This window comes from Cricetulus griseus, unplaced genomic scaffold (assembly GCF_003668045.3).
Source record: "Cricetulus griseus strain 17A/GY unplaced genomic scaffold, alternate assembly CriGri-PICRH-1.0 unplaced_scaffold_1, whole genome shotgun sequence".
Taxonomy (NCBI): Eukaryota; Metazoa; Chordata; class Mammalia; order Rodentia; family Cricetidae; genus Cricetulus; species Cricetulus griseus.
In genome coordinates this window covers 7,468,074-7,496,052 of record NW_023276808.1, presented here as the reverse complement: position 1 = coordinate 7,496,052, position 27,979 = coordinate 7,468,074, and the positions used below count along the sequence as shown (strand labels likewise).

The following is a 27,979-nucleotide window of genomic DNA, read 5'->3' as shown; positions in this document are numbered from 1 at the left end:
GATGATCTGTGCCCCCTGGAATGAGTGTCAGTTAAGAGGACTGGGCAATCTTTGGAGCCTTTGGTAGTAGGTTAGTAGTTATCACTCATATATGAATGGACTTTTGGAACCCATTACACATAAAGCAACTCTCAGCTTAGAAACACAAAGATGGGCATAGGAAATTCACCACAAGATATGATAGACTTTGAAGATCACTAACAATCCCTGGGGAGCAGAAAGGGGATTTAATAGGGGGTCAGTGAGGAGCAGGGGAGGAGCAGGGGGTGTGGGGTGGAAACTGTGATTGACATGTAAACCAAGCATTTATTCTAATTTAATTCAAAAAGAAAGAAATGCTCCCCCAAGCAACAAAAAAGCAAAGTAAAAGAAAAATAATTTTAAATATGATTTCATGGCCTATGGCACATAACATGGAATCTGCCCAATCTACCGGGTCAGCACCATGTACACTTGAGAAATCTCTACACACCAGAAAGTCCTTATTTTCCCCTGGAACTAAACTTTAACTAATGACATCATTGTGGTTAGTTGAACCACCAAGTTGCAAGGAATTTAATTATCTACTAATGAACGACAATCCACATCACCATTTTTCTACAAGTTCCTAACATATTTGACATATTTATAATACAAAATGAAAATGGAATGCAATATTCAGAACTACTAGAAATCAGACTTTCAGTTTTCTAATCTGTCCACCCACTGCAAACAAAAGCAGTTCCACATGTGACCACTGGACAATGATAATGCAAAAACTATATCCTCACATGACAGGGCTGCAGAGGCTCCCGTTACCCAGGGAATCCATCCTGGGAAGCACAGAGGATAAAAGCCACTGTCCAGGTTATCACATGTACCAACAGAACTATACTCTGACTCATGTTCCATTCAAATCTCAACAGAATTGAAAGTTCCCTAGGTGGTGGTGACACTTGCCTTTAATACCAGCACTTGGGAGACAGAGACAGGCGGATATCTGTGAGATCAATGCCAAGCTGGTCAACAGAGTGAGTACCAGGATAGCCTCCAAAGCTACACAGAGAAACCCTGTCTCCAAAACTCCAAAAAGAAAAATGAAAAAAAAACAACAACATTGTTTAAGTTGACTATAAACTTGCTCCTATACCCAGCTTGCTGCTCAAAATACACTGATCAAATTAACCCCATAGAGCAGAGATAGTGAGAGACCTCTCCCTATGTCTAATAATTGAAATGGGCAGAAAGGGATTTCCCAAGACACGGAATCTGAACACACTCTCCCCATCGATACAGGGAGGGCTCACCACACTGTCTGCCACACCTCACCATCTGTTCCTCCCGATCTGTAGACAGCTTCTCCTAGCTCACCATTTTGTTGTTTCCCAGATCAATGAAGCTCTCAGCTCCGCTCCCTGCAGCAGCAACTCCACCACAGCAAACAAAACCGCTGTCTCCTCTTCAAAGTCAAGCCTGGATCTGATGACAGGAAGAGCCCTGCACCTCTTCTGACAGGCAGGTTGCTTGGGGGCGATTGATTGCTTAGTGAGCCTTGAGTGACAAGAGCACCTCCCATAGGTTTAGATTGTGCTTAACTCACAGTATTGTGGTTCCTGGCCATGCCTCCCACACAAGAAAAGAATCTTTACTAGCTCTACAGCGATTTGCATTTCAATAGCACTGGCCCCTGGCTCAGATTGCAGAGCCAGATATCTTCCTAGTCTCCATAGCAACTTCCGCTTGTCCTCCAGGATATAACTGAAAAGTTTCTACACACCAAAAACCTCTATGAGGATGCAGCAATCTAAATCAGAGCAAATGAAAATGAATTATAAAAAGCTCAAGTGGGAGACACAGCACAGGGATGGAGATTCACAGCCACCCTTTCTTCATTACACTATCCTCCCCTACCTTCCCTCCCCTGTCTTCAATCCCAAGAAACAAAATCACAAGAAAGAATTGTAACAGTGCCTAAGGCTTCTAACGTTCTGGGACAGAATCCAAGAGGTTGGTCGCCAAAAGTGGTGGCTCAGGAGAGCAGGGCAGGCTGGGAAATGTAGTCCCAAGAGAGGTCTCTGTGAGGAGTGGGAAAAGTCTCTAGGAACCTGTTGGCTGACCCAGCTGGCTTTGTATGCAAATGAGCGAGTGAATCAGTGACTGACAGAGCTGAGTGATAGACTGAATTGAATGGAGGCAACAGCAAGGAGGCAGCTGTCAGTGTTGCAGTTTAGGAATGGCCAGGATTCGAGCATGGTGGTGGTGGGAAGTTAATTCATGAGCTTGCCCAAGTGCCTGTGGGCTTCTGCCTCGGAGTCCATGAATGAATAAATGAACGAATAAATGATTAAATAAATGTTTGAATGAATGGATGGACTGGGTGCAACCACATTGGTGGAGGCAGGCAGGGACCAGGATAAGCCAGGAGGGAAGAAGGGAGCCCAATGAGGACAAGGGGCTGTGTTCCAGGCTCTAAGGGTGTTGGGGGCTGGGATTAATGAGGTAAATAGATGTTATTGTGACATGAAATAGAAATCAGGCACTAGGAAAATGTCTGAAGATCTACAAAGATGACACCAGCTAACAATTTAAGCAACAAAGGAAAGGCTACCTTAATGCCTATCCTGATATTGAGATTGATGACTGACTTATATGCCACCCAATAGCCCTCATCCAGCAGCTGATGGAAGTAGAAGCAGACACCCACAACTAATCACTGAACTGAACTGGATTCCAGTTACAGAGAACGATGAGTGATGAGCAAAGGGGGCCAGACCAGGCTGGTTAAACCCACAGAAACAGATGACCTGAACATCGGGGAACTCTTGCTCTCCAGACTGATAGCTGGGATACCAGCATGGGACTGATCCAGACCCCAGGAACATGGGTTTCAGTGAGGAAACCTCAGAAATCTACTGGACCTCCAGTAGTAGTTCGGTACCTATCCCTACCATGGGTGTAGACTTTGGGAGCCCATTCCACATAGAGGGATACTCCCTGAATCAAGACACACAGAGGTGGGCCTAGGCCCTATCCCAAAGGATACAGCAGACTCTGATGACATCCTATGGAAGGCCTCACCATCCCGGGGGAAGCAGAAAATGTATATGATAGATAGGATTTTAGTTGGGGAGAATTGTAGGGGTGAAGGGGAGGGAGAGGGAACTAGGATTGACATGTAAAACAGTCTTGCTTATAATTCAAATACAAAAAAAAAGAAAAAAGACAACTCCTCTCCCACTGTTAGGAGTCCCACAAAAAATAGAAATAAAGAATGGCTATAACTGAATACTATGTTTTCTATTAATAACATATGAGGAACAAGTTCACAAGCCTATGTATGATCTTGTATAATGGTAATTTGTCAGGGTTTCTCAAACCTTCTCTATAAACAGTAATGAATCATGTATTGACCAAGTTTTTGTTTGTATAGCTGTGAAGAGACACCATGTACACGGCTAATATTTCATTTTACTGTTTAAAACATGTTTTCCCTGTGGCTTTGGAAGCTGTCCTGGAACTAGCTCTTGTAGACCAGGCTGGTCTCAAACTCACAGAGATCCACCTGCCTCTGCATTCTGGTTCCAGCTATTAAAGGCATGGACCACTACACTATGGCTATTGCTAATTTTTAAAGGAAAATATTTAATTGGGTGGCTTAGATTTTCAGAGTTTTTATCAAGTATCATCATGTTGCCACCTGGTAGAATGCAGGCAGACATGGCAGAGTAGAAGGTGCTGGGCATTACACATATTGACCACTCTCAATGGGAAGTGGTCTGGGACACTGTTCATGGCTTGGACATATATGAGATCTCAGTATACACCAACCTAGTGACATTCTTGCTTCAATAAGTCCATACCTACAGCAAGAAATCAACCTCACAAGCGTGTCATTCCCTATGAGCTTAAAGAATGCAATTACATTTAGACTAGCACAGGTAATATGCATGAAGGTTCACAAGGAAATATGATATGTCCTTTTGTGTGAGTAAACAATGAACCCATCCTACCGAGAAAGACTATATTTTAAGGTTGTTTTCAAACCAGAATTTATAAGACTATGAAATTTTTGTTGGGGCACACCTAAGGTCCCATGATAAATTACATGAAGTATTCAGCTTTCTTTTCACACAATTTGGGAATAATTAACACATTGCTGATTATCCTCAAATTGGACAGAGAGGCTAGTGAGGAACTTTTTTTACACCAGTTATATTTTTTGAGAAGCTTGTTTTAACAACTTTGCTTTCAATGACTTGTACATTTTAAACTTTTATTTTTCCTGACTTTTCATGAACCTAAATATAGGCCATACCATCACTAATTCCAAAGCATTCTACTATATTTTTGGTATTAATGGTCAAACACATATGTGCATCAGAAACCTGATTGTAATAAGCATAGTAAATAAATGACTTTTAGACATGTAAAAATATGATAGTCGTACCACTACTACATCCAACACTGTCCCAGAGAAGCAGAACGCAGTGACACACATACTCTTGACTTGCAGACACAGTACTAAAGCCCCACAATATCAGTGGTCTTTACATTCCTTCTATGGAGAATATTATGCTTTTGAAAGACAAAATAAAACCTGCCTCAGCATACCTTTGCAGATTTCTAGTTTTGGCAAGTCATAGTTAATCCAATGAAAAACCTCTGTTAGTCTCATTAATTAGTTTAGATTGAATGACAATGCTGTCTGATGAACTACTGTCTGTTTTAAGAAATCTTTTAGTGTTTGAATATAATCTTTATCTATTTCAATGTTCACTGGGTTCCCCCCCACCCTCCTGTGGAAACAAAAGCAAAATCTCTTCCCTGATGTAACACATATCTTGGTTTTTATTCCGAGGTCAAAGTATCTCTAAAGTATATAGGTTGCTTTAATTTGAGATTTCTTTTTTTATCTAATATCTCCCAATGCTGTTGTTTACATTTCAGTAGAATTTAAATAATATAAAGTTAATAATCTATTATTTAATCTATCTCTGGAAGTCTTAATTATTCCTTTTAGTTTACTGAGCATATCTTTTAAGGAACCTCATAAATTGTTAATATAAGTAATCTATTATTTTGTTTTGGTTTTTGAGGCAAGGTTTCTCTGTGGCATTGGAGGATCTCTTGGAAACAGCTCTGGTAAACCAGGCTGGTCTCAAATTCACAAAGATCTACCTACCACTGCTTCCCAAGTGCTGGTATTAAAGAAATGCACCACCACCACCCGGCATGAGTAATCTTTATTAAGGAAACTTCAGAATTTAGATATGGGGGTAAGAACCTGAAAGATCAGAGAACCAGTTGAGCAGCCTTTAGTGACTCCTACTTCTTCCATTTCTCAATCTAAAACAGAGAAAGATCCTCTCTCAGCCCCTCCTTACTAATTCCAGTCTCCAATCTATCTAGTTTTCCAAACCAGATAACTGGTAGCTCTACTCTCTGATGCCACACAAGCTTCATTACAAAAATATGATCAAAATATGAGACAATCCCCAGATTTCAGTTCTTATCTATCTCACATGTTTGCTAATTCCTGATATGAAAGTCTCCATGACAGATGTCTCATAACATGGGTATCTCAACATCCTGTGGTCTCAAATGCAACTCAGCTTCATCTTCACTGCTTCATGCAATGAACTCCCACAGACTCTGCACTTGGGCTTTGACTGCCCAAAACATAGATGTGTACTATAGTGAAGAACTGACCACAGAACAAAAATCCATCATCTTTATATTTTCCATCTTTATTGTTCGCAAAGTCACTTAAAAATTTAGTGAATCTGCCATGATTTTGTGGCCCCTACCAACCTTGAATCAAACTTGCCAGTTTTTGAATAATGTTGCTTGTGAGACAAGGAATTACTTTGCCTACTCCTTCAGTAAGGTAAGGGCATTGCTGGATAGAGTCATAAACTTGGGCTACCTTCCTAGGCTTTCAATGAAGAACAGGGCCCATTCTCTTTTTTTTCTCCAAATTAGAATAAAGCTATATTTTCCCTCTTCCCAACAGTTTAATTATGAGGATAGTAGCAAACTCTTCAGTTTTTAAACACAAGTTAGTCTCCAGAACAGTAAAAAAATTGTTTTGGTAATGATGTCTCAACAAAAAGTCCTCCATTTATAGTGTCATTAAACTGACTAGTATAAAAAATTATATACACTGTAATTTTAAAGGCCTTTTTGACTGTGTTTAGTAGTGATCAGGCTGCTGGTTCATCTTGGGGGATATCAAACATCACTGGAAAAGGGGAAAAGAACTTGAGTTCCATTCCTGTGTGCATGAAACAAACAGCAAAACAGCAAAGTTACTCCAACTAGCTTTACTCAACTATTCTTTCTGCCAGCAGAAGATCCATGTAATGAGTTTTGAAGACTTGGAGTATTTGAGCTTAGTGAAGGATTTCAATTTCCCAGCTGAGAACCCACATTTACTGTGCTCCAGTGATGTTTCAAAATACCAGCACTCTTCCAATTGTCCATGTTATTAGCTTTCCACAACCTCACGCAGCTGTCATCTCCTGAGGATGCTAGCACTGTTCCTGTTATGTTCCAACTCACCCTCCAGACCTGAGAGTTGTGATTAGCAAACCGAGCCACCATATGGATTTCAAATTTTGTGGGACCACCAGAAGAAGTAAGCTCTTTCCTCACAGGTTTTAATGTGAAAATTCTTACATCTTTGGTGGCTATTGCCAGGATGTGGAAAGATCTCCCCAAATTTGGAGCAAAGGCAATATCATGAACAGGATCTGTGGCTGTTATAAGAGTTTCTGCTTCTGCGTATTTCCTGATGTTTTCATTGTACTCAAAAATCTGAACCTTTGCCATTGCCTTTGGACTGTTGTCATTACTTCCCACAGCGATCATTGGGGAGTGAGCACGAGAGACAGAAGTGTTCCAAGAAATACAGCTGCAGCTCAGCTTACATGAGATCTCGTGCTCTAGAAACCACTGATTGAGATTCATAACATCTGGGGCCTCATATATTCTTACTATGCCATCTGCTGAACAGGTTACTAACATCAGACCCATATGTTTGGGAGCAAATTTCACATCAGTAACAGATGTTCTACTGTCCAGTAGAGTTGTCCTCTTCACCCAGTGACTCTGTCCTCGAAGTTTCTTGTTTGATTCTCCTACTACTTCTTCCCAAACAGCTGCTGTTCGGTCAAAAGAACAGGAAGCCAAAACTTGTCCAAATTCAGGATGAGCCCATGTCACATGCCATACAGACCCATTATGTGACTTCCAAGTAGCAGTACACTGCCAATCTCCACTTTCACTTTTATCCCAGACCTTGATACTGTGATCACTGGAGCAGGTGGCCATCCGGCGCCCGTGGAAGTCGAAAGACACATCATGGATGAGGTCCTTGTGGTCTGTCTCGATGCTGCGTGGCAGAAACATGGCCAGCGCTGCTGTCTGCCTGGCCTGACTCTGAGAGGGCAAGAGAGTGGCGGAGGGGCCAGCAGCCCTCGGACTGCTGCAGAGCACCACTGGGCCTTTTCTTTAATGGTGTTAAAAACCTTGAAAATTACTGTCTCTTTTCCATCAGTGTATTGTTATGAAAAACTACTAGTGCTCCTATCTTAACAAAAGAGGCATTCATATCATCCTCATTGTGTCGTTTTCACTGTAGACCTGAAAGAGTCAACAATAAAAACAATCAACAGAGATAAAATTTTGTCTAAGACATCAGCACAATAATCTTAAACCCAGCCTTATTCACTTTTTTGGAACCTGTAGAGATTAACAAAATTCGGGGCCAAAATATCACACAAATAACTCTAAGTTTTTCATCAAGTCTTCTAAGAATCTGTGCTTAAAGGATGAAGCCAGGATTGGCCAGGAGGGACAAATCAAGACAAGGATATGACTGGTTAATTGAGAGGAAATGGACTTTTTATATCTTCATCAGAAACATAAAATAGTGGCAATTTCCAGGTCAATACAGTTGTAGTTGCCAGGATAATATGAAAATTACAAGCCATACATGGTATATAAGATTAATGTCTAAGAAAAATTTTCTTGTTAAGCTTACATACTTCCTTGATTGCTAAGAAAACACAGAAAAATAAGATTAGCCTGAATGATTCACTACCTGATGGAGAGAGCCATTTCATCAGGAACCAGAAGGTACATTGTGTCCTAGGAGCCATGGGCTTTAGACTTAATATCCTATGACACATGTCTCTCAAGGCATGTAGGTAAGTCCAACTGCATGGTTCCCTGCAGAGACTTTTACCCACTGAAATCCTGACCCTGACTGACAGGGTCTGCCATTATTCTCTACATTCCCATCTTTCATGTTCTACAACAACAGCATATGGAGAGCTTCCATGGCTTTTGCCATTTAAAGTCTCGAATCTTCAATATTCTTTGAAAAGTCAACATTCCTATGTCCATAACAGCAAATAAATAACTTTAAAAGTAGCACTTTTGTTCAAACATTCTTCACTGTTACAGTGATTAAATTATCTAAGTAACAGCTACTCTGGTAATGAACTGAATTTGTTTGTTACCCTTAGGCCAGTTTCTATTTTTGGGGTGAGCTTAGGATAGAAAATCAAGTTAGTCACTGAAGGAAAAACATGTAGAACCATTGTTTCTTATGTTTTCTTTAGCTTTTTTACTGTCTTATGCTCATCTAACCCTCTTAGCCCACTTGCTCAGAGACATTGCCAATTCAGTGGAATTCTTCTCATGTCAGTAATCACTCAACACAATGATTTTCAGGCAGAAATGAGACATTCTGATCTAAGAACACACTCAACAGATGTTTGCTCAGATGATCCCAGGTTTTGTCATGTTGATAACTGAGGCTAATTAGGAGTTAGAGACAGTAATATATGAGGTTTTAAAAATCCAAAGTTGCGAGGAGTTGGTGGCAAATTTCTATAATCCCAACACTCCGGAGACAGAGTCACGTGGATATCTATGACTATGAGGCCATCCTGGTCTCAGAGTGAGTGCCAGGATAGGCTCCAAATCTATACAGAAACCATGTCTCAAAAAAAAACAAAACAAAAATCCAAAGCCAATGCAGTAATCATATCAATCTCTTAAGCACGAAGACTCAAACATGAAGATAGCAGCAACTGGTAAAAACAGATATGCCAAGAAATGGGAAGAGGAAATCATCTTACATAAAGAAGAAGAAAAAAACTAAAACTGACACTCCACAGAAATTTTCCCCCAATACAAACCTTAAGGAACTGATAACATAAGAAATTTTATGAAGAAAATTTGGGGAATATCCATCATTATCAATAAATGAATATAATTACATTACAGTTGTTGATTACAGAAAAACAGTGCACAGATCCACATAAAAGGAAGACAAGTCTTGTCCCAAAGATACAGCAATCAAAAATGGGTAAAATACTGTTTTAAAGAAGGAATAGTTTGGTAAGGAAAAGTCAAGAAATAAAGCAGGGAAATAAGTCAACTTTTAATCAAAAGACCATAGAAAACGTTGAAAAGGAAATGTATTATCTGGACCAATGTAATCAGCTCCCTATAATTCTATGTGTATAGAAATTATATTAACACAGACTGCTAGTGGTGAGTGTCAAATTGTTTTCATATATGAATTTAGTTGAGTATGAAAGCGCAGATAGGCAGATGTCCTTGAATTCAAGCCAATTTGGACTGTATAGTGAATACAAGAGTAAGATGTTTCTCAATCACACACACACACACACACACACACACACAATTACAAATATAGTTGAATATAATTTTGCCCTATTGCTTGAGACAAGATCTCATAAGAAGCTCTAGCTAGTAAAACTCATACTGTATAGTTTAGTGAATAATATATTCTGAATATTTTAAAACAAATTCTAGTAAATATTTCATTCTATACCATTAGCTCATTATTCAAATCATGAGAGTTTTAATACAAGAGGCAGCTTCCAAACAATTGTCTGGATGTTTACTTAAGTTCAAGAGAACTGAAAGTGGAAGTAATTTTACATTGTTTATATTGCTATGTGGATTTTCCTCTAACAAATCTTTCTATGAAATCAGTGTCAATATTTTCTTGAACATTTTTCTAATTTAGACACATTTAAGCTAGTTTATCTCTACATTTTCTTTAATGCTATGTCTACAACTCTGGAAGCTGAAATAATGCTTATTAAAGTAATTTTTCAAGTACCAGTAACCCAGTTAATTTTTAAGAATGTTTTGTAAATGCTTATGAATCTTCCAAATGTGGTGTTAAAATTTTTGTAATAACCATCTATTTTTAAATATATCTGGATCAAAAAATAAAAGATAGTTTTTAATACATTATCATAATATTATTTGTTGTTCTATCAACACATTGATTTAAATACCTGTTGTATGTTACATGAAATAAAGAATGATTATAATTGAATACTAGGTTTTCTATTAATAAAACATGATGAAGAAGTACACAAGCCTATTATAATATGATCTTCTCAAAAGTAAATCTTGCAGTGTTTCTAATATTTCCTCTCTAAACAGGTTTGGAATTGTATAATGATTTAGGGTTCCTATAGTTGTGAAGAGACACCATGTACATTGCTAATCATTTAAATGAAAAATACATGTTATTGGGCTGGCTTAAAACTGCAGAGGATTTATCATGTGTCATCACTGTGTAACATGGTAGAATGCAGGCAGACATGCTTCTGGAGAAGTAGCTGGGCATTGTATATATTGACCACTGGCAATGGGAATAAGTCAGGGAGTTATTGAGCATATATATGATCTCAATATACTCCCCCTAACAGAGGAATATAAAATGGCAGAAAGAAACATATGAATGTGCTCAAAATCCTTAGCCATCTGGGAAATGCAACTCAAAACAACTCTGAGATATCATTTTACACATGCCACAATGGAGAAAATATAAAACACCAATGAGTTCTATGCTGGAGAGGTTGTGGAGAAAAAGGAATACTCCAACATTGCTGGTGGGAGTGCAAACATGTACAAGAACTTTGGAAATCAGTATGGTCATTTTTCAGGAAAATGGGAATCAGTCTAACTTAAGATCCAGCAATTCCTCTCTTGGTCATATACCCAAAAAATTCACATTCATAACACAAGGATATCTGTTGAACTATGTTCATAGCAGTGTTGTTTGTAATAGCCAGAACCTGGAAGCAACCTAGATGCCCCTCAACTGAAGGAGGTATACAAAAAATGTGGTACATTTACACAATGGTGTACTACTAATCAGAAAAAAGCAATGGAATCTTGAAGTTCACTGGCAAATGGATGAAGGTAGAAGAATCCATACTGAGTGAAGTAACCCAGTCACAGAAAGAAAAATTTGGTATGCACTCACTCATATTTTAGACATGGAACAAATTATTTCCAGTCTACAATCCTCACCTCCAGAGAAGCTAGGAAACAAGGATACACTAAGAGAAGAATGCATGGCCCCCTGGAGAAGGGGAAAGGGACAGAACCCCCTGAGCAAATTGGGAGCATGTGGGTAGGGGAGAGGGACCTGGGAGAATGGGAGGGGAGAAGAGGAGGGGATAGGAAAAAATTGCGGGGGGAGAAATAAGATTGGGTTGGGATAAAAATAGAGGAAAGCCGAATGAGAAACCATAACAGAGGGGAAAATTTTAGGTTAGAGAAGAGATCTGGCAATAGGGAGATTTCCAGAGATCTACAAGGATGACACCAACTGACAATCTAATCACTATTAGAGAGGGTACTTTAAATTCCCTTCTCTGACAATGAGATTGATGACTACCTTATATGCGATCCTAGTGCCTTCATCCTGTAGCTGATGGAAGTAGAAACAGACACTTATAGGGAAACACTGTGCCAAAATCCTGAAATCTAGTTTCAGATAGGGCGGAATGATGAGTCAAGACCAGGTAGGAGAAACTCACAGAAACTGCTGACCTGAACAAGGGGCAGCTCGTGGACCCGAGACTGATATCTGGGAAACTGGCATAGGATTTTTCCAGGCACCCGGAACATAACTGTCAGGTAGGAGGCTTGAACAATCTATGGGGCCAGTTGCAATGGATTAGTATTTATCCCTAGCATATGAATGGACTTTCGTAGACCATTCCACATAGAGAAACACTTTCTCAACCTAGCGACATGGGCCTGGTCCAGGGCCCTGTTCCAAATGATATGACACATTTTGAAGATACTTCATATCAGGCCTCCCCTTCACTGGGGAGCAGAAAGGGAATAGAATAGGGGGTTGGGGGCAGAGGAGAAGGGAAGGGAGTGGAAACTGTGATTCGCATGTCAAACAAGCTTGATTCTAATTTAAATTGAAAAAGGAAAGAAATGCTCCCTGAACTACAGAAAAGAAAAGAAAAAGAAAAATGATTTAAATCTGATTTTATGGATTTTGGCACATAACATGGAATCTGCCAAATTTACCTGCACAGCACCATGGACACTTGAGGAATCTCTATACATTAAAAACTCCTTTACTCCCCTGGAAATAAACTTCACAGGATAACATCTTTGTGGTTAGTTGCAAAACCAAGTTATAAGCATTCTAATCATGTATTCATGAACGATGATTCACATCACCATTTAATGGACACAGCCCTCCTGTATGGCCCCAGAGAGGAGATGGGAAAGGGAGACACAAAAAATATGAGTATTATCTCTGGGGGACTGTTTAAGTACCCTGTGGGACTCTTAATTAGTATCTTTGTGGGAAGCATCTATATTTGTCATTATTTTGCTTTCTGAGATTGAACAGGTTTTGGAGGAAGGTGGAGGAGGAGCATGGGGTGGAAGCTTGACCATAATATTGCAGACTTTTTGTATATATGGAAGCCAGAATCCAGAATGAAGCTTCCACCATATAAATAATAAGAAGAGCTAGCTTGTACACACCACCATAGTAGGTGGATGGAGTGATTCCCTGTCCCACAGGAGGATGAATGCCCAGAATATTCAAAATGAAGAGAAATTTAAGGACAGAAAGGGGGATGTTTTGTCCTTTGGTCTGACACTGAGGTCAGATGAACTGAAGATACTGTCTTTCTGGTTGTCACAGGGACATCACTCAACCAGGAAAGTAAAGAAAGAACTAGATCTCAAACAAAGAAACAATCAACAACAAAACAAAAAGCCAAACAGATCTTCCCCACTGTAGAAGGCTAGAAAATGGTTCTATTGATTTTAGTTTATACCTGAAAGCAATAAAAATCTCTAGGTGAATGAATAATAGTAGAAATAGTAGTGCTCATGGAAATTTGAATACTTAGAGGATAATGAGGCAGGAAGAAAGTGTGAATGAGCTGTATTGTTAGACAGTATATCTAAAAAAATGCAGCTGCATTATGTAAGATTCTCTACATGAACGGGATGAGAGTGACTCTTTCTATGTATATATAAAGTAGGTTTATTACAATGTCTCAAAAACTCTGGTTCAGGTAGTCCGTCCAACCATGGCTTTCCAGGAACGTTAATTTGAAAAATCCAGTATATCGTTTTTTAGCCTTTAGACTAAATCAAGTGAAGAATCCAATTATTGTTCCATCCATCAGATGGACATGTCAGCTTGTCTCCTTATACAGAATACCTACAAACAAGTAGTTAGTAATGCTAGTAAAGGAAAGAATTTGGTAGTGAGAGCTAGAGCAAGGAGGCAAATAGAGACAGCTTCCTTCTTCCACATTGCTTGTATATGTTGGCTCCTACCAAAAAGTGAGATCCAGATTACAAGTGGGTCATATTCTTGTTAGTGTTGGTGGTACATGATTTTAATCACATGGGAGGCAGAGATACGTGAATATCTGTGAGTCTGAGACCATCATGGTCGACAAGGGCTAGTTCCAGGACATCAACCAAAGCCACTGTGAAATCCTGTCTTGAAACACCCCCCCAAAATCCCACCCAAAAGTGGATCATTTTCTCTCCTGTTTATTATTGTTGTTGTGTATTTTCAAGAAATGGTTCATGTCTGCAGCCCTAGAAATCTTTCTATATTCCAGACTGGTTTCCAACTCATAAATTCCCACTGAATCTTCCTCTGGAGTTTTAGAGTTAAAGGTGTACACTTTCAGCAAGCACCTAAAGGTTGATCTTATCACCTCAAATGATCCATGTTAACAAATGGCTTTCCCATTAAAGAACTTTCAATTAAATAAAATCCCTCTCAGCTATAATCATTTCTTTGTGAATTAGGTAATCACAGAATAGCCATCTCAGCTACCAACACAGAAGACATGAGAACATTTTCTGGCCTGAATGAGGCAGGAACAGCTTGGGAGTCACTCCAAAACAATATTTTCCCAAACAAAGGAAGGATGGTGATTTTACTTAGGAAGTCTGCACATGTTCATATAATATTCTCTCTCTTCTTACCATTCTCAGGCAAAAGCTCCACTTCTGAAGATGATCACCATGTAACTGCAGAAACCTTTAGTGTGATACTTGCCTCAAGGTCATGCAAGTACATATATGAATTATAAAAATGATGGAAACAAAGGTATCTGGCATGTTCATATTGCAAGACAATGTCTTAGTTGAAAATTAAGTGAATGGCACTGTGTAAAGTATATTGTCAATCTTGATGTTTGATCTAAAAGACAAGTCTACCAATGAAAAAAACATATAAACAAAAGATAGAGAATATGAAACCTGAAAATTTGAAGGAAAAGTAAACTAATAGCACTGTATACCCTGCACCTAGGTGAACTATGATGATGATTCTTAATGATTCTTATTAACGTCAGAACAAAGCAGCTTTTGCCACTGAGCAGGCAGGCTAGGCAGATGGCAAAAGCAGCCTCCATTGAAGAACAGAAAGAGTTCATTATAACTATCCCTGGATGCTTATGTCTCAAGACTGTGATATTAGTGTAGACAATTCTATTATTTTCTTTCATTTTTTTGTTTGTTATTTCCAAGGCAGGGTTTTTCAGTGGATTTGGAGACTGTCCTAGAACTAGCTCCTGTATACTAGGCTGGTCTGGAACTACTAGGTACCATGTCATTCTGCAACCCAATTTATGGGATGAAAGGCATGGGCCACCACCAAACATCTCCATTATTTTCTTTTTTTATTCTGTTTGTAATTTTAGTTATGTGCATGTTTTCTCTCCATGTGTCTGTGCACACTCAATACAGATGCCAGAAGAAGATAGGAGATGCCTGGGACACAACAAAAGGTTAGCTTCCATGTAAAATCTACGAAGGAAAAGTAGGTTCTCTGTAACAAGACAGAGTGCAATTAATTGCTGAGCCACTTCCTCTTTTTATTTAAATACATTACTATACATTTTATTTAAAAGATATTACACCACTTTCCCTCTTTCTCTTCATTCCATGCCTTCTCAAATACTTTTTTCCAGCTTTTTCCTTATAAAGGATGTATGGATGAGAATCCTGATATATGAAGACAACCACTTGAGTGTGTTGCATGTTGGTTTTGTGTATGTGGTTGCAGGTCTGATGAAATAGAGAGAAGTATGGAGTTACACATTAGGGACACAGAGTAATACTCAAACATGTATTTCAAAAATCTCTATGGAAAGTGTATACGTAGGAGTCCTTATAGATGTCCATGAATTAATTTTCAGGTATTTCATTTTCAGTAGCAACCAGGAAAGGGGATTATTCTCCCTCTTTTTGAATGGATAACATAAACTGATTCAATTTAACTTTAGGGGAAATATTCACATGATTAATAATTATAAGGTAAACCCTAAAAACAAGATGTTTGTCTTCATGGATCTCAAAGTCACATGTTAATCATAATATAAAATGCTTTCAAATTAGAAATCTATACCTTTTTAAAATTCCACCATTTAAAATGTTTACTGTAGCTTCGGTATTAATTAAGTGAAAAAGGTGAGTAATTTCTCACTATTTTCAAAAACAGAAAAAAAGGAATATCAAATAATCACTTTTAAGGAAATGAATTCAGGAAGCTCTACTCTTATTTATAACAATATTCTGGACCCTCATGCACTACTGAAGATCCATGTTTTAGGCTTTGCCATCCCTAGCAAACACAACACACAAGAAGAGAAACAGAAAGAAACAGAGACAAATAGATATAGAGAGTGAGACTTACACGGGGGAAAGACATAGAGAGCCAAAGAAAGAGGGAGAATGAGAGGGAGAGAGAGAGAGAGAGAGAGAGAGAGAGAGAGAGACAGAGAGAGACAGAGACAGAGACAGAGACAGAGAGAGAGAGAACTCTCTAAGAACACAATGAAATGAAACTTACAATGTTACAAAAATCATCACATGTCTTTGTATCAATTCTTAAATGTGGTTTGTTCTCTCAAGATCACACTCACCGAAAATTCAATCTTTCTAGTAATATGTGTACTAAATACAAGATAAAAATCTTTTTCAGTGATGTTTTTCATATGAGGCAGAACAGATGATCTCTGTAAATCACAGGCCTACTGCATAATGAGTTCCAGGTCAGGCAAGCTTTACAAAGACACTATGTTTCAAAACCAACTCACACCAAAATTTTCTACTTAACAACTTTACAACACTGAGAATGGTTTAACACATAAAGTAATTACCTTATAACTATCCCTTAGCAGCCAGGGGTGGTGAGAATGGTTTAACAGATAAAGAACCCACCTCAAAACTATCCCTTAACTGCTTGGGCTGGCGTCACACACCTTTAATCCCAGGACTCATGAGGCAGAGGGCAGTGGATTTCTGTAAGTTTGAGACCAGCCTGGTCTACAAGAGCTGGTTCCACAGAGAAAAACACAAAGAAACACTGTGTTACAAAATAAAAGAATAAATAAATAAATAAATAAATAAATAAATAAATAAATAAAACAAAAAACACCAACTAACTCTTCACTTTTGCATTCCCAAGACATTTGCTACAGTACATGCCTATAATCCAATGCTTTTGATGACAGATAAAATGGAGACAGAGAAAATCCTGAGAACTCTATTTATGTAGAGACGCTAGCTCACACATGCTAACTGTAAAAGGCAAACACCCAAATGGGTTCTCTGATATTTACACCAAAAGGATGACACACATGTCCAACTTCCACACATAAAGAATCACACATATAAATAGACATAAATAAATAAATAAATAAATAAATTATAAAATTATAGTAGCATGTTTTGGCACACACCGTGTATTCCAATACCTGGGTATCAGAGACAAGCAAAGTTCTGTGAATTTGGAGGGAAACTCATCTGAATTCTGAGTTCAAGGACAGAGAAAAATATGGAGAGAAATTCTGTCTCAACATAAAATTCCAACTCTGAATATAATTGACTCATCATGAAATCCTTTTATAAAATACACTGTAGTGGTCCGGATTAATCTCAATAGAGGACCCAGGTAAAGGACAATAAAATATCTCTTCAAGTCATTTTTGGTGTGTGCCAGTGGTGGGTGTCAAAGTATTTTGAGACGTGAATATAGCTGAGTATTGTTGCAGAGACAGGTAGATCTCAATGAACTCAAGACAATTTACACTACATAGTGAATATGATAGTAAGACATTTCTAAGTCACACACAACACTCACAAATATACATACAGCAACAGTGTCATGCCTCCTTAGAGTGCCATTACCTCCTAAGAGAGCTTATGGTTTCAAGTACATTCAGACTACCAACATTCTTCCCTTCGGTTGTGATTAATTATCTAAGTAAAAGATACTCCAGTAATGAACACATGGGCTTGTTACCCGTAGGCCAGTGTCTATAACTTTGTCAGCTTAGGAGATAAACTCCAGAGAATCACTGAACATAAAACATGTGGAATCATTGTTTCTTGATTTTCTCTTTTGCTTTGTCACTGTCTCAACCAGCCCAGGGCTGCTTGCTCAGAGACATTGCCACCTCAGTGGGAGTCTTCTTCCCTCACCAATCATCAGTCAACACAATCTTTTCCAGGCAGAAATCAGACATTCTGATCTGAAAACACAGTCAATTGATGTTCACTCCGATGATCCTAGGTTTTGTCATTTGACACCTCACCTCTTTAGGAGACAGAGATTATAATATATGATAAGGTTTTAAAAATCCAAAGCCAATACATTAATCCTATCAATCTGTTAAGCATCAAAGACTCAAACACAGAAGACAACAACAATTGGAAAACACAGATATGCCAGTATGCCAGGAAATGGGAAGAGGCAAGCATCAAAGATAAAGTAGAAGAAAACTAAATCTATATCTCTGCAGCAAATACCCCCAAAACAAAACCCTAAGGAACTGATAACTGAAGAAATTTTATGAAGACATACTGGTGAAGGTCCATCATTTTCAACAAAATGAATCATTACATTACAGTTATAGATTACAGAAAAACAGCACACAGATTCACGTAACATGAGGTCTATACTTGTCACAAATATACAACAAAAATGTGTAAAATATTTTTGAATGAATGAAGACATTGGTGAGAAAAAGTCAAGAAAAAATATAAGGAAAAGGTCAACTTTTAATCAATAGACAAATCTAAGGAATGGAAAAGTGTGATTTTGACAAATGTCACCCAATTCCCTATAATTCTATGTGTATAGAAATTAAATAAACACAGACTTCACAACTTTCACAAAATTATCTCAAAGTGCAGCTGACCTGTTGTCTCTGATGCTCCAGCTACTGATAATTCTTCTAAAAACAGAAGCCCCATGCTCTAGAGCTCTCGTCAGAAATGGAGGTGATCTCTTGCTATGGAGCAGCAGCTCCTTGAAATTCATGTTTCAGGCAAATGCAGTCCCAGTGATGCTCAATCACAGAACAGCATAGAAAAATGATTTAAAATCTGCTTCCTGCCACATGGATTACAGCATAAAACATGGATTCTGCCCTATCTACCTGCCCAACACCATGTGCAACTGAGAAATCTCTGCAGACCTAAAACTCCTTTTCTTTCCTGGAACTAGAGTTCACTGAATCACAACATAGTGGTTAGTTGCAGCACCAAGTTACAAGCATTCAAATCATGTATTGGTGAAGGCAATGCACATCCCCCTTTTACTTCAAGTTGTTAAACTACTTGCAATATTGAATATAAAAACCTGGAAATAGAATGCAACGTTCACAAATTCTGGAAACCAGAACTCTAGTTTTCTAATCTGTCTTCCCCCTGGTACCAAAACTAGTACCTATAAGTGAACACAGGACAGTGATACTGCAAGAACTATATCGCACATGCCATTAAATTCATGCTGGGAGGTACAGTGTATAAAGACCACTGACCAGGTCAGCAAATGGACCAACAAAACTACAGTCTGGCTCATGGTCCATTTGAATCCAACAGAATTGAATGCTTACTGTGTGGTAGTCACACATGCTCTTAATCCTAGCACTTGTTAAGAAAAGGCAGTAAGATTTTTAAGAGTTCCAGACCAGCCTGGTCTACAAGATGAGTCCCAGGATAGAGTAACCCTGTCTTGAAAACCAAAGAAACAGACAAAAAATAACTACCTAAATAAATAAATGAAGTGATAGCTCAACAAACCTGCTATGAACATCATACACTTACCATTATATAGCTTGTGGTCTTTCTTACAACTCATTTCAGTAATGGAAGAAGAGAACCATGGACAGAACCCACAAAATACATGCCACTATTTGTCCTGACAACTACCTCTCCTCAGACCCCCACATTGCCTATAGCCACCCAACTAGGACTCACATTACCACCTTCCTTACTGGTTGATCAGAGATCGAATTACTCAGAGAGCACAGACCTTCCAACTCTGAACTTCCAGCATAGTAAACAGAGGCTTAATCTAGAAAGATGGTATTTTACTAGACATTCTTCCTCTCTCATAGATCACATCCTGTTCCTCATCCAAAGCAGAGGGTCCTTTGTGTGCACAATCCATTACCCACTCAATGTCTAATGCAGAAAAACCATTGCCTCAGAGCTGGTAAACCCTGCAATCAAACACAGGTCACATTCACATAGTAACTGTGGTTACAGTGTAACTGAGTTAAAGAAAAACAGGCCACAGATTAGAAAGCAATGGGGTAATAATAGGGCTAGGGGCAGAAAAGACAAGGTGAATATGATGAATTTACAATCTCAAAAATTATTTTGAAAACTTGAAACAGGCTTTATGGCCAAGTGCTCCAGAGACTTAGAGACTTGTATGAGAGCACAATAAAATTTTTCATACCATTACTCTAAAGATAAACACCATAAACTGGAAGAATACAGTCACATAAAGCAACACTCTCTCAGCTTAGAAACACAAAGGTGGGTCTAGGACATTCACCACATGATATGATAGACTTTGAAGATCGCTTACCTTCCCTGGGGAGCAGAAAAGGGATTTACTAGGGGATCAGTGAGGAGCAGTGGAGGAGCAGGGTGAGGAAATTGTGATTGACATGTAAAACAAGATTGTTCCTAATTTAAATTAAAAAATAAAGGAATGCTCCCCCACAAAAATAAAGCAAAGGAAAATAAAATGATTTTAAATCTGATTCCATGGCCTTGGCACCACATAATATGGAATCTGCCCAATCTACCCTATCAGCACCATGCACAATTGAGGAAACTCTGCAAATCAGAAACTCCTTTTTTACCCTGAAACTAATCTTCACTGAACCACATCATTGTGGTTAGTGGTACCAACAAGTTACAAGCATTTTAATCATGTATTGGTGAAAGATGATTCACATCACCAGTTTTCTACAAGTTCCTGACCATTTTGCAGCATTTATAATAAAAACCTAAAAATGGAATGCAAATTTCAGAACTTCTAGAAACCAGACTATCAGTTTTCCCTGCTCCCAATACTCTCATCAAATTATGCCTATAGAGGAAATTTAGTGAGAGACCTTCCCCTAGGTCAAAGAATTTACATGGGCCAAATGGGATGTTACAAGACAGTGAATCAGGTCGCACTCTCCCCACAGTTACAGGGAGGACTCACTACACTGTCTGCCACACCTCACCATCCGTTCCTCCCAATCTGCAGACAGCATCCCCAGCTCACCATTTTGAGATTTCCCTGATGAGTGAAGCTCACAGCTCATCTCCCTGAAGCAGCAACAGCACCACAACAAACAACATTGCAGTCTCCTCTTCAAAATGAATTTGAAGCCTGGTGTCAGGAAGAGCACAGCACCTCTTCTGACTGGCAGGTCTCATGGAGGGCCTGATTGGATAGTGGGGCTTGAGTGACAAGAGCACCTCCCATAGGGTTAGAGTGTGATTAAAGACACAGTATTGTGGATCCTGGCCATGCCTCCCACACAAGAAAAAAAATCCTATTTGTAGATCTGCAACAATATGCATTTCAATAGCACTCACCCCAGGCTCAGATTGCATACCTTGATGACTTCCTGGTCTCCATAGCAACTTCCCCTTTTCCTCCAGGGGAAGTTCAAGAGTTTTTACACATCAAAGAGCCTCTCTGAGGAAAATTAGGAAAAGTTCACTTGGAAGACACAGCACGGGGATGGAGCAGATTGTTCCACAGCCTTCTGTCTTCATTACAATATTCTCCTCTACACTCCCTCGCTGGTCTTCCAACCCTGGAAATATATCACAGGAAAGAATCCTAACAGTGTCCAAAGGTTTCTAACAACCCAGGATGAAGCCAGGTGGGCAGAAGAGAGTTGGGTCAGGGGTTCAGGGCATGCTGGGAAATGTAGTCCTGAGCAAGTTCACTGCAGGGAGCTGGGGAAATTTCTCTAGGAACCTCTGGCTCCCCTGGCTGGCTTTGTAAGTGAATGAACCAGGGAATCAGTGAATCAGTGACTGAGCCAGCTGAGCGATCATGTGAACTGAATGCAGGCAGCAGCCAGGCAGCAGTCAGTGCTGCAGTTTAGGAAGGGCCAGCAAGCTAGCTGGAGAGCAGGGTGGGATGAGCGTGGTGGTGGCTGGGGGTTCATTAATGAGCTCCCCTGTGTGTGCGTGCTCGCTCCCACCCCCGGTCCATGAATGAATAAATGAACGAACAAATGAGTGAATAAATTAATAAACTGATGAATGGATGGATCGGGTTCAGCCGCGCTGCAGCAGGTGGGAATGGGGCGAGCCAGGAGGGATGGAGCCCAGGGCTGCCAAGCAGCTGGGATCCTGGATCTGAGGGTGTTGTGGGGGTTCATGAGTTAAATAGCTGTTATTGTTCGTTATATAAAATAGAAATCAGGCACTAGGGAAATGTCTGGAGATCTACAAAGATGACACCAGGTAACAATCTAAGCAAGAAAGGAGAGGCTACCTTAAATGCCCTCCCCTGATAATGAGATTGATGACTGACTTATATGCCACCGGATGGCCATAACAGACACCCACAACTACTCACTGAACTGAACTGGAATCCAGTTGCAGAGAAGGATGAGTGAGGAGCAAAGTGTCCAGCCTGGGGGTGAAACCCACAGAAACAGATGACCTGAACATTGGGGAACTCTTCCTCTCCAGACTGATAGCTGGGATACCAACATGGGACTGATCCAGAAACCAGCAACATGGGTTTCAGCAAGGAAAACTCGGAAATCTTTGGGACCTCCAGTTCATTATTTATCACTAGCATAGGTGTAGACTTTAGGAACCCTTTCCACATAGAGGGATACTCCCTGAGCCAAGACACACAGTGGTGGGCCTAGGCACCATCCCAAAGTACACAATAGACTCTGATGTCAGCCCAATGGATGGCCTAACCCTCCAGGAGAAAGAGATTGTATATGATTAATAATGTGTTTGTTGGGGGGAGTTGTAGGAGAGGAGGTGAGGGAGATGGAACTAGGATTAACATGTAAAACAATCTTGATTCTAATTCAAATAAAAAAAGACAACTCCTTTTCCACTGTTAGGAGTCCTACAAAAAAAAAACAGAAATGAAGACTGGCTTCTATTTTTCTGTTTTCTATTAATAACACGTGATGAGCAATTTCAAAAGCCTATGTATAATATGATCTTATATGACAGAAATTTGTCATAGTTTCTCAAATTTTCTCTCAAAAGGGTAATGAATCATGGATTGACCAAGTTTTTCTTTGTATAGCTGTGAAGAGACACCATGTACATGGGTAATATTTATTTTACTTTTTAAAACCGCTTTTCCCTCTGGCTTTGGAGGCTGTCCTGGAACTAGCTCTTGTAGACCAGGCTGGTCTCAAACTCACAGAGATCCATCTGCCTCTGTATCCTGAGTGTTGCGATTAAAGGCATGCACCACTTCACTCTGGCTATGGCTAATGTTTTAATTAAAAACATTTAATTGGTTGGCTTATATTTTCAGAGTTTTTAACAAGTATTATCATGTTGCAACATGAGAGAATGCAGGCAGACGTGGTAGTATAGAAGGAGCTGGGCATTACACATCTTGACCACTGGCAATGGAAAGTGATCTGGGACACTGTTATGGCTTGAGCATATATAAGCGCCACCCCCCACCCCCAGTGACACACTTGCTTCAGCAAGTCAATTCCTACAGCAAGAAAACAACCTCATAAGAGTGCCATTCCCTTTGAGCTCATGGGGGGCAATTACATTCATTCAGACTACCACAGGGACTATGCATTAAGATTCACAAGAATGTATGGTATATTGTTTTGTATGAGTAAACAATGAACCCATCATACTGAGAAAGACTAAGTTTTTTTTTGTTGTTGTTGTTATTGGTTTTTCGAGAAAGGGTATCTCTGTGTAGCTTTGGAGTGTATCCTGTCACTTGCTCTGGAGACCAGGCTGGCCTCGAACTCAGAGACATCTACCTGCCTCTGCCTCCCAAGTTCTGGGATTAAATGCATGCACCACAAAGGCCCAGCCGAGAAAGACTAAACTTTAAGCTTGTTTTCACACCATAATTTATTAAACTATGAAATTTTTGCTGGGACACACCTAAGGCCCCATGATAAATTACATTAAGTATGCAGCTTTCATTTCAAACAATTTGGGAATAACTAACACATTGTTGATTATCTTGAATTGGACAGAGAGGCTAGTGAAGAACTTCTTTAACACCAGTTATATTTTTGTGGAAGTGTGTTTGAACAACTTTGCTTCCAATGACTTGTACATGTTAAACTTCTATTTTTCCTGATTTTTCATGTGCCTAAAGGTAAGCAATACCATCATTAATTCCAAGGCATTATACTATATTTTTGGTATTAATTGTCAAACATATTTATGATTCAGAGCCCTGATTGTAATGAGCATAGTAAATAACTCTTTTAGACATGTAAAAATAGCTCAGTTAGTACCACTACTACACCCAAAACTGTCCCAGAAATGCAGAACCCCGTGACACCCAAACACTTTACTAGCAGACACAGTCCTTGAACCCCATGACACCAATTGTCTTTATATTCCTTCATTGGAGAATATTATGTTTTTGAAAGACAAAACAAAACCTTCCTCAACATACCATTGAAGATTTCTAGTTTTGGCAAGTTGTATTTAATCCAATGAAAAACATCTGTTTGTTAGAATATTATCTTTATCATTTTTGATGTTCACTGGGTAACCCCCATGCCTGTGGAAACAAAAGCAAATCTTCCCTGATGTAACACATATCTTGGTTTTTATTCTGAGCTCAAATGATCTCTAAAGTATATAGTTTGCTTTAATTTAGCAGTTTCTTTTTTATCTAATATCTCCCAAAGCTGTTGTTTCCTTTTCAGTATCATTTGAAAAATATAAAGTTAATAGTCTATTATTTTATCTATCTCTGGAAGTCTTACTTTCCTCTTTTACTGAGCATATCTTTTAAGGCAACTCATAAAGTGTTAATATACGTAATCATTTGTTTCTTCTTTTGGTTTTTGAGGCAGGGTTTCTCTGTGGATTTGGATCCTCTCTTTGAAACAGTTCCTTTAGACCAGGATGGTCTCAAACTCACAAAGACCCGCCTACTACTGCTTCCTGAGTGCTGGTTTTACAAGTATGCACCACCACCACCTGGCATAAATAATATTTATTAAGAAAATATCAGAAGTCAGATATGGGGGTAAGAACCTGAAATATGAGAGTACCAGTTGATCAACCATCAGTGATTCCTACCTCTTCCATTTCTAAATTTAAAACAGAGAAGGATCCTCCCTCAGCCCATCCTTACTAATTCCAGTCTCCAATCTCTCCACAGTTTTCCAAACCTCTATGTTGTTTTTTTGGTCAGTTAACTGGTAGCTCTGCTCTCTGATGCCACCCAAAATTTATTATAAAAATATGATAAAAAACCACACAACCCCCAGGACTTCACTTCTTACCTATCTCACCCGTTTGGTTCTTCTATTTCTCATATGAAAGTCTCCATGACAGATGTCTCATAGCATGGACATCTCAACATCCTGTGGTCTCAAATGCAACTCAGCTTCATCTTCACTGCTTCATGCAATGAACTCTCACAGAATCTTCACTTGGGGTCTTATTGTCAAAAACATAGATGTGTAATATAGTGAACAACTGACCACAGAAGGAGAATCCATCATCTTTATATTTTGCATCTTTATTGTTTGCATAGTCAGTAAAAAATAGGTTATTCTGCAATGTTTTTGTGGACCCTACCAAGCTTTAATCCAATTTGCCATCTTTTGAATAATGTTGCACCTGACACAAGGAATTACTTTGCCTACTCCTTCAATAGGGTAAAGGCATTGTTGGATAGAGTTGTAAACTTGGGCTACCTTCCTAGGCTTTTAATGAAGAGCAAGGCCCTTTCTTTAATGCTGTTAAAAACCTTGAAATTTTCTGTTTCTTTTCCATCAAAGGATTGCCATAACAAATCAGAGACTTTCATATATTCCTCCTGTGTCCTTTTATCCTTTTCACTGTAGAGCTGAAGGAGTCAACAGTAATAACCATCAACAGAAACAATATTTTGTCTATGACATCAGCCTTAAACTCAGCCTTTTCCACTTTCTTGTGATTTGTAGAGATTAAGAAATATTTGGGGCGAAAATATCACACAGAAGAACTCCAGGTAATTTTTTCATGAACCTGTGCTTACTTACCAGGATAAGATCACCCAATACAATAAAAAAGGAATGCAGCCAGGTTTGGCCTAGAGGGCCACAGCAAGACAAGAATATGACTGTTTTATTGACTTGAAACAGACTTTTTATATCTTTATCAGAAACATAAGATAATGGTGATTTGCAGGATCAATACATTTGTAGTTGCCAGTCAAACATGAAAATTACAAGCCATACAGGGTAAAAATATTAATGTCTAAGAACAATTTTCTTGTTATGCTTACACACTTCCTTGATTACTAAGAAATCATATAGAAAAATACAGATTAGCCTGATTGCTTGATTTCCTGATAGAGTTCATCTGTTCATCAGGAACCAGAATGTACATTGTGCACCAAGAGCCATGGGCTTTAGCCTGAATATGCTATGACACATATCTCTCAACACAGATAGGTCAGGCCAACTGCATGGTGCCCTGCAGAGACTTTTACCCACTGAAATTCTGACCCTGGCCACCAGGATCTGCCATTACTCTGGCATTCCCATGTTTTCTGTCCTACACCAACAGCCAATTAAGCTCTATAGAGACTATTTTTGGATTTTTGCCATTTAAAGTCTTGATACTGTCAACTTCTTTCAGAGGCAGGCATATCTCTGTGTGTTCAAAGCCAGCCTGATCTCCACAGTGAGTGCCAGCATAGGCTCCAAAGCTACACAGAGAAACCCTGAAAAGAACCCACCCCCCAAAAAAAGAACACCTGTTGTTGGACAATGAAACTAAAATTATACAATGTAAAAAAGCAAGTATCTTCAACAAATAGTGATGGCATAAGTGTGTGCTGGTGTGGAAAAGAGTGCAAACAGATCCTTATCTATCACCATTCACAAAACATAAGTCTAAATGGATCAAAGACCTCAGCATAAATCCAGCTGCACTCACCCTCTTAGAAGAGAATGTAGGAAGCATCCTATCAGAATTTCTAAAGTAGACCACTTCCTGAACACAACACCCATAGCACAGATACACAATTAATAAAAAGGACTTCCTGAAACTGAGAAGCTTCTGTAAGTCAAATATTGTAGTCAACAAAACAAACAGTATTCCACAAAATGGAAAAGGATATTTGTCAACCCCACATTTCACAGTGGGCTGATTTCCAACATATACAAAGAAAACAAGAAGCTCATACCAAAACACCAAAAAGTCCAATGAAAAAGTGGGATACAGAAATAGATACTTCTCAATAGAGGGATCCAAAATGGCTGAAAGACACTTGAGAAAGTGTTCAACATCCTTAGCCATCAGGGAAATGCAAATCAAAACACCACTGATGTAGCATACTGCTCCTTTCAGAATAGCTAAAATCAAAAACAACAAAGACAGTTGATGATAAAGACAATGTGGAGAAAGGAGAACACTCCTCCAGTGCTGGTCAAAATGAAAAGTACTGCAGCTAATTTGGAAATAAGTACAGCGCTTCCTCAGAAAAATGAGAATCAGAGTACCACAAGATACAGCTTTTCCACTTGTAGGCATATAGCCAAAGATGCAAATTCATACAACAAGGACATCTGTTCAACTATGTTCGAACCAGCATTATTTGTAATAGCTAAAAGTTGAAGCAACTTAGATGACCTTAAATGGAATAATGGATACACAAAATATGGTAGATTTACATAATGGAGCAAAAAAGTGGCAACTTAAAATTAACAGGGAAATGGATGGAAGTAGAAGAAATTATCCTGGGTGAGGTAACCTAGTCAAAAAAAAACATGGTATTTATTCACTTGTGCATGGGTTTTAGACATGGAAGAAAGGGTTACCATCTTACAATCCACACTCCCAGAGAAGCTAGGAAACAGGCAGAAATGTAAGAGAGATTACCACATGACCCCCAGAGAAGGGGAAAGGGACAAGGTCTCCTGAGGTCATTGGGAGCATGGGGAGGAGAGAGGGAGTTAGGAGAATGAGAAGGGGAGAAGAGGAGGGTAGAAGAGGAATTGAGGAACCAGAAAGAAGGAGTCAGTGTTAGAATACAGCAGAGCAAGAAAAGAGATTCCATTATAGACACAGCCATTATAGGTTTAATGAGAAATCTGACACTAGGGAAATGTCCAGTGATCTACAAAGATGACAC

The 27,979-nt window shown here is 39.1% G+C and overlaps 2 protein-coding genes across 2 annotated transcripts in view; one reads left to right on the top strand and one right to left on the bottom strand.

Moving 5' to 3' along the window:
* The window catches only part of LOC113838983 (zinc finger protein 431-like), a 662,051-nt gene that overhangs the window by 435,163 nt on the left and 198,909 nt on the right, over positions 1-27,979 (top strand). The window lies entirely within an intron of this gene.
* On the bottom strand, positions 6,385-7,389 carry LOC113838934 (nucleoporin SEH1-like). Its single transcript, XM_027434442.2, has one exon. It carries the CDS (start codon positions 7,387-7,389, stop codon positions 6,385-6,387), a length of 1,005 nt encoding a protein of 334 aa, XP_027290243.1.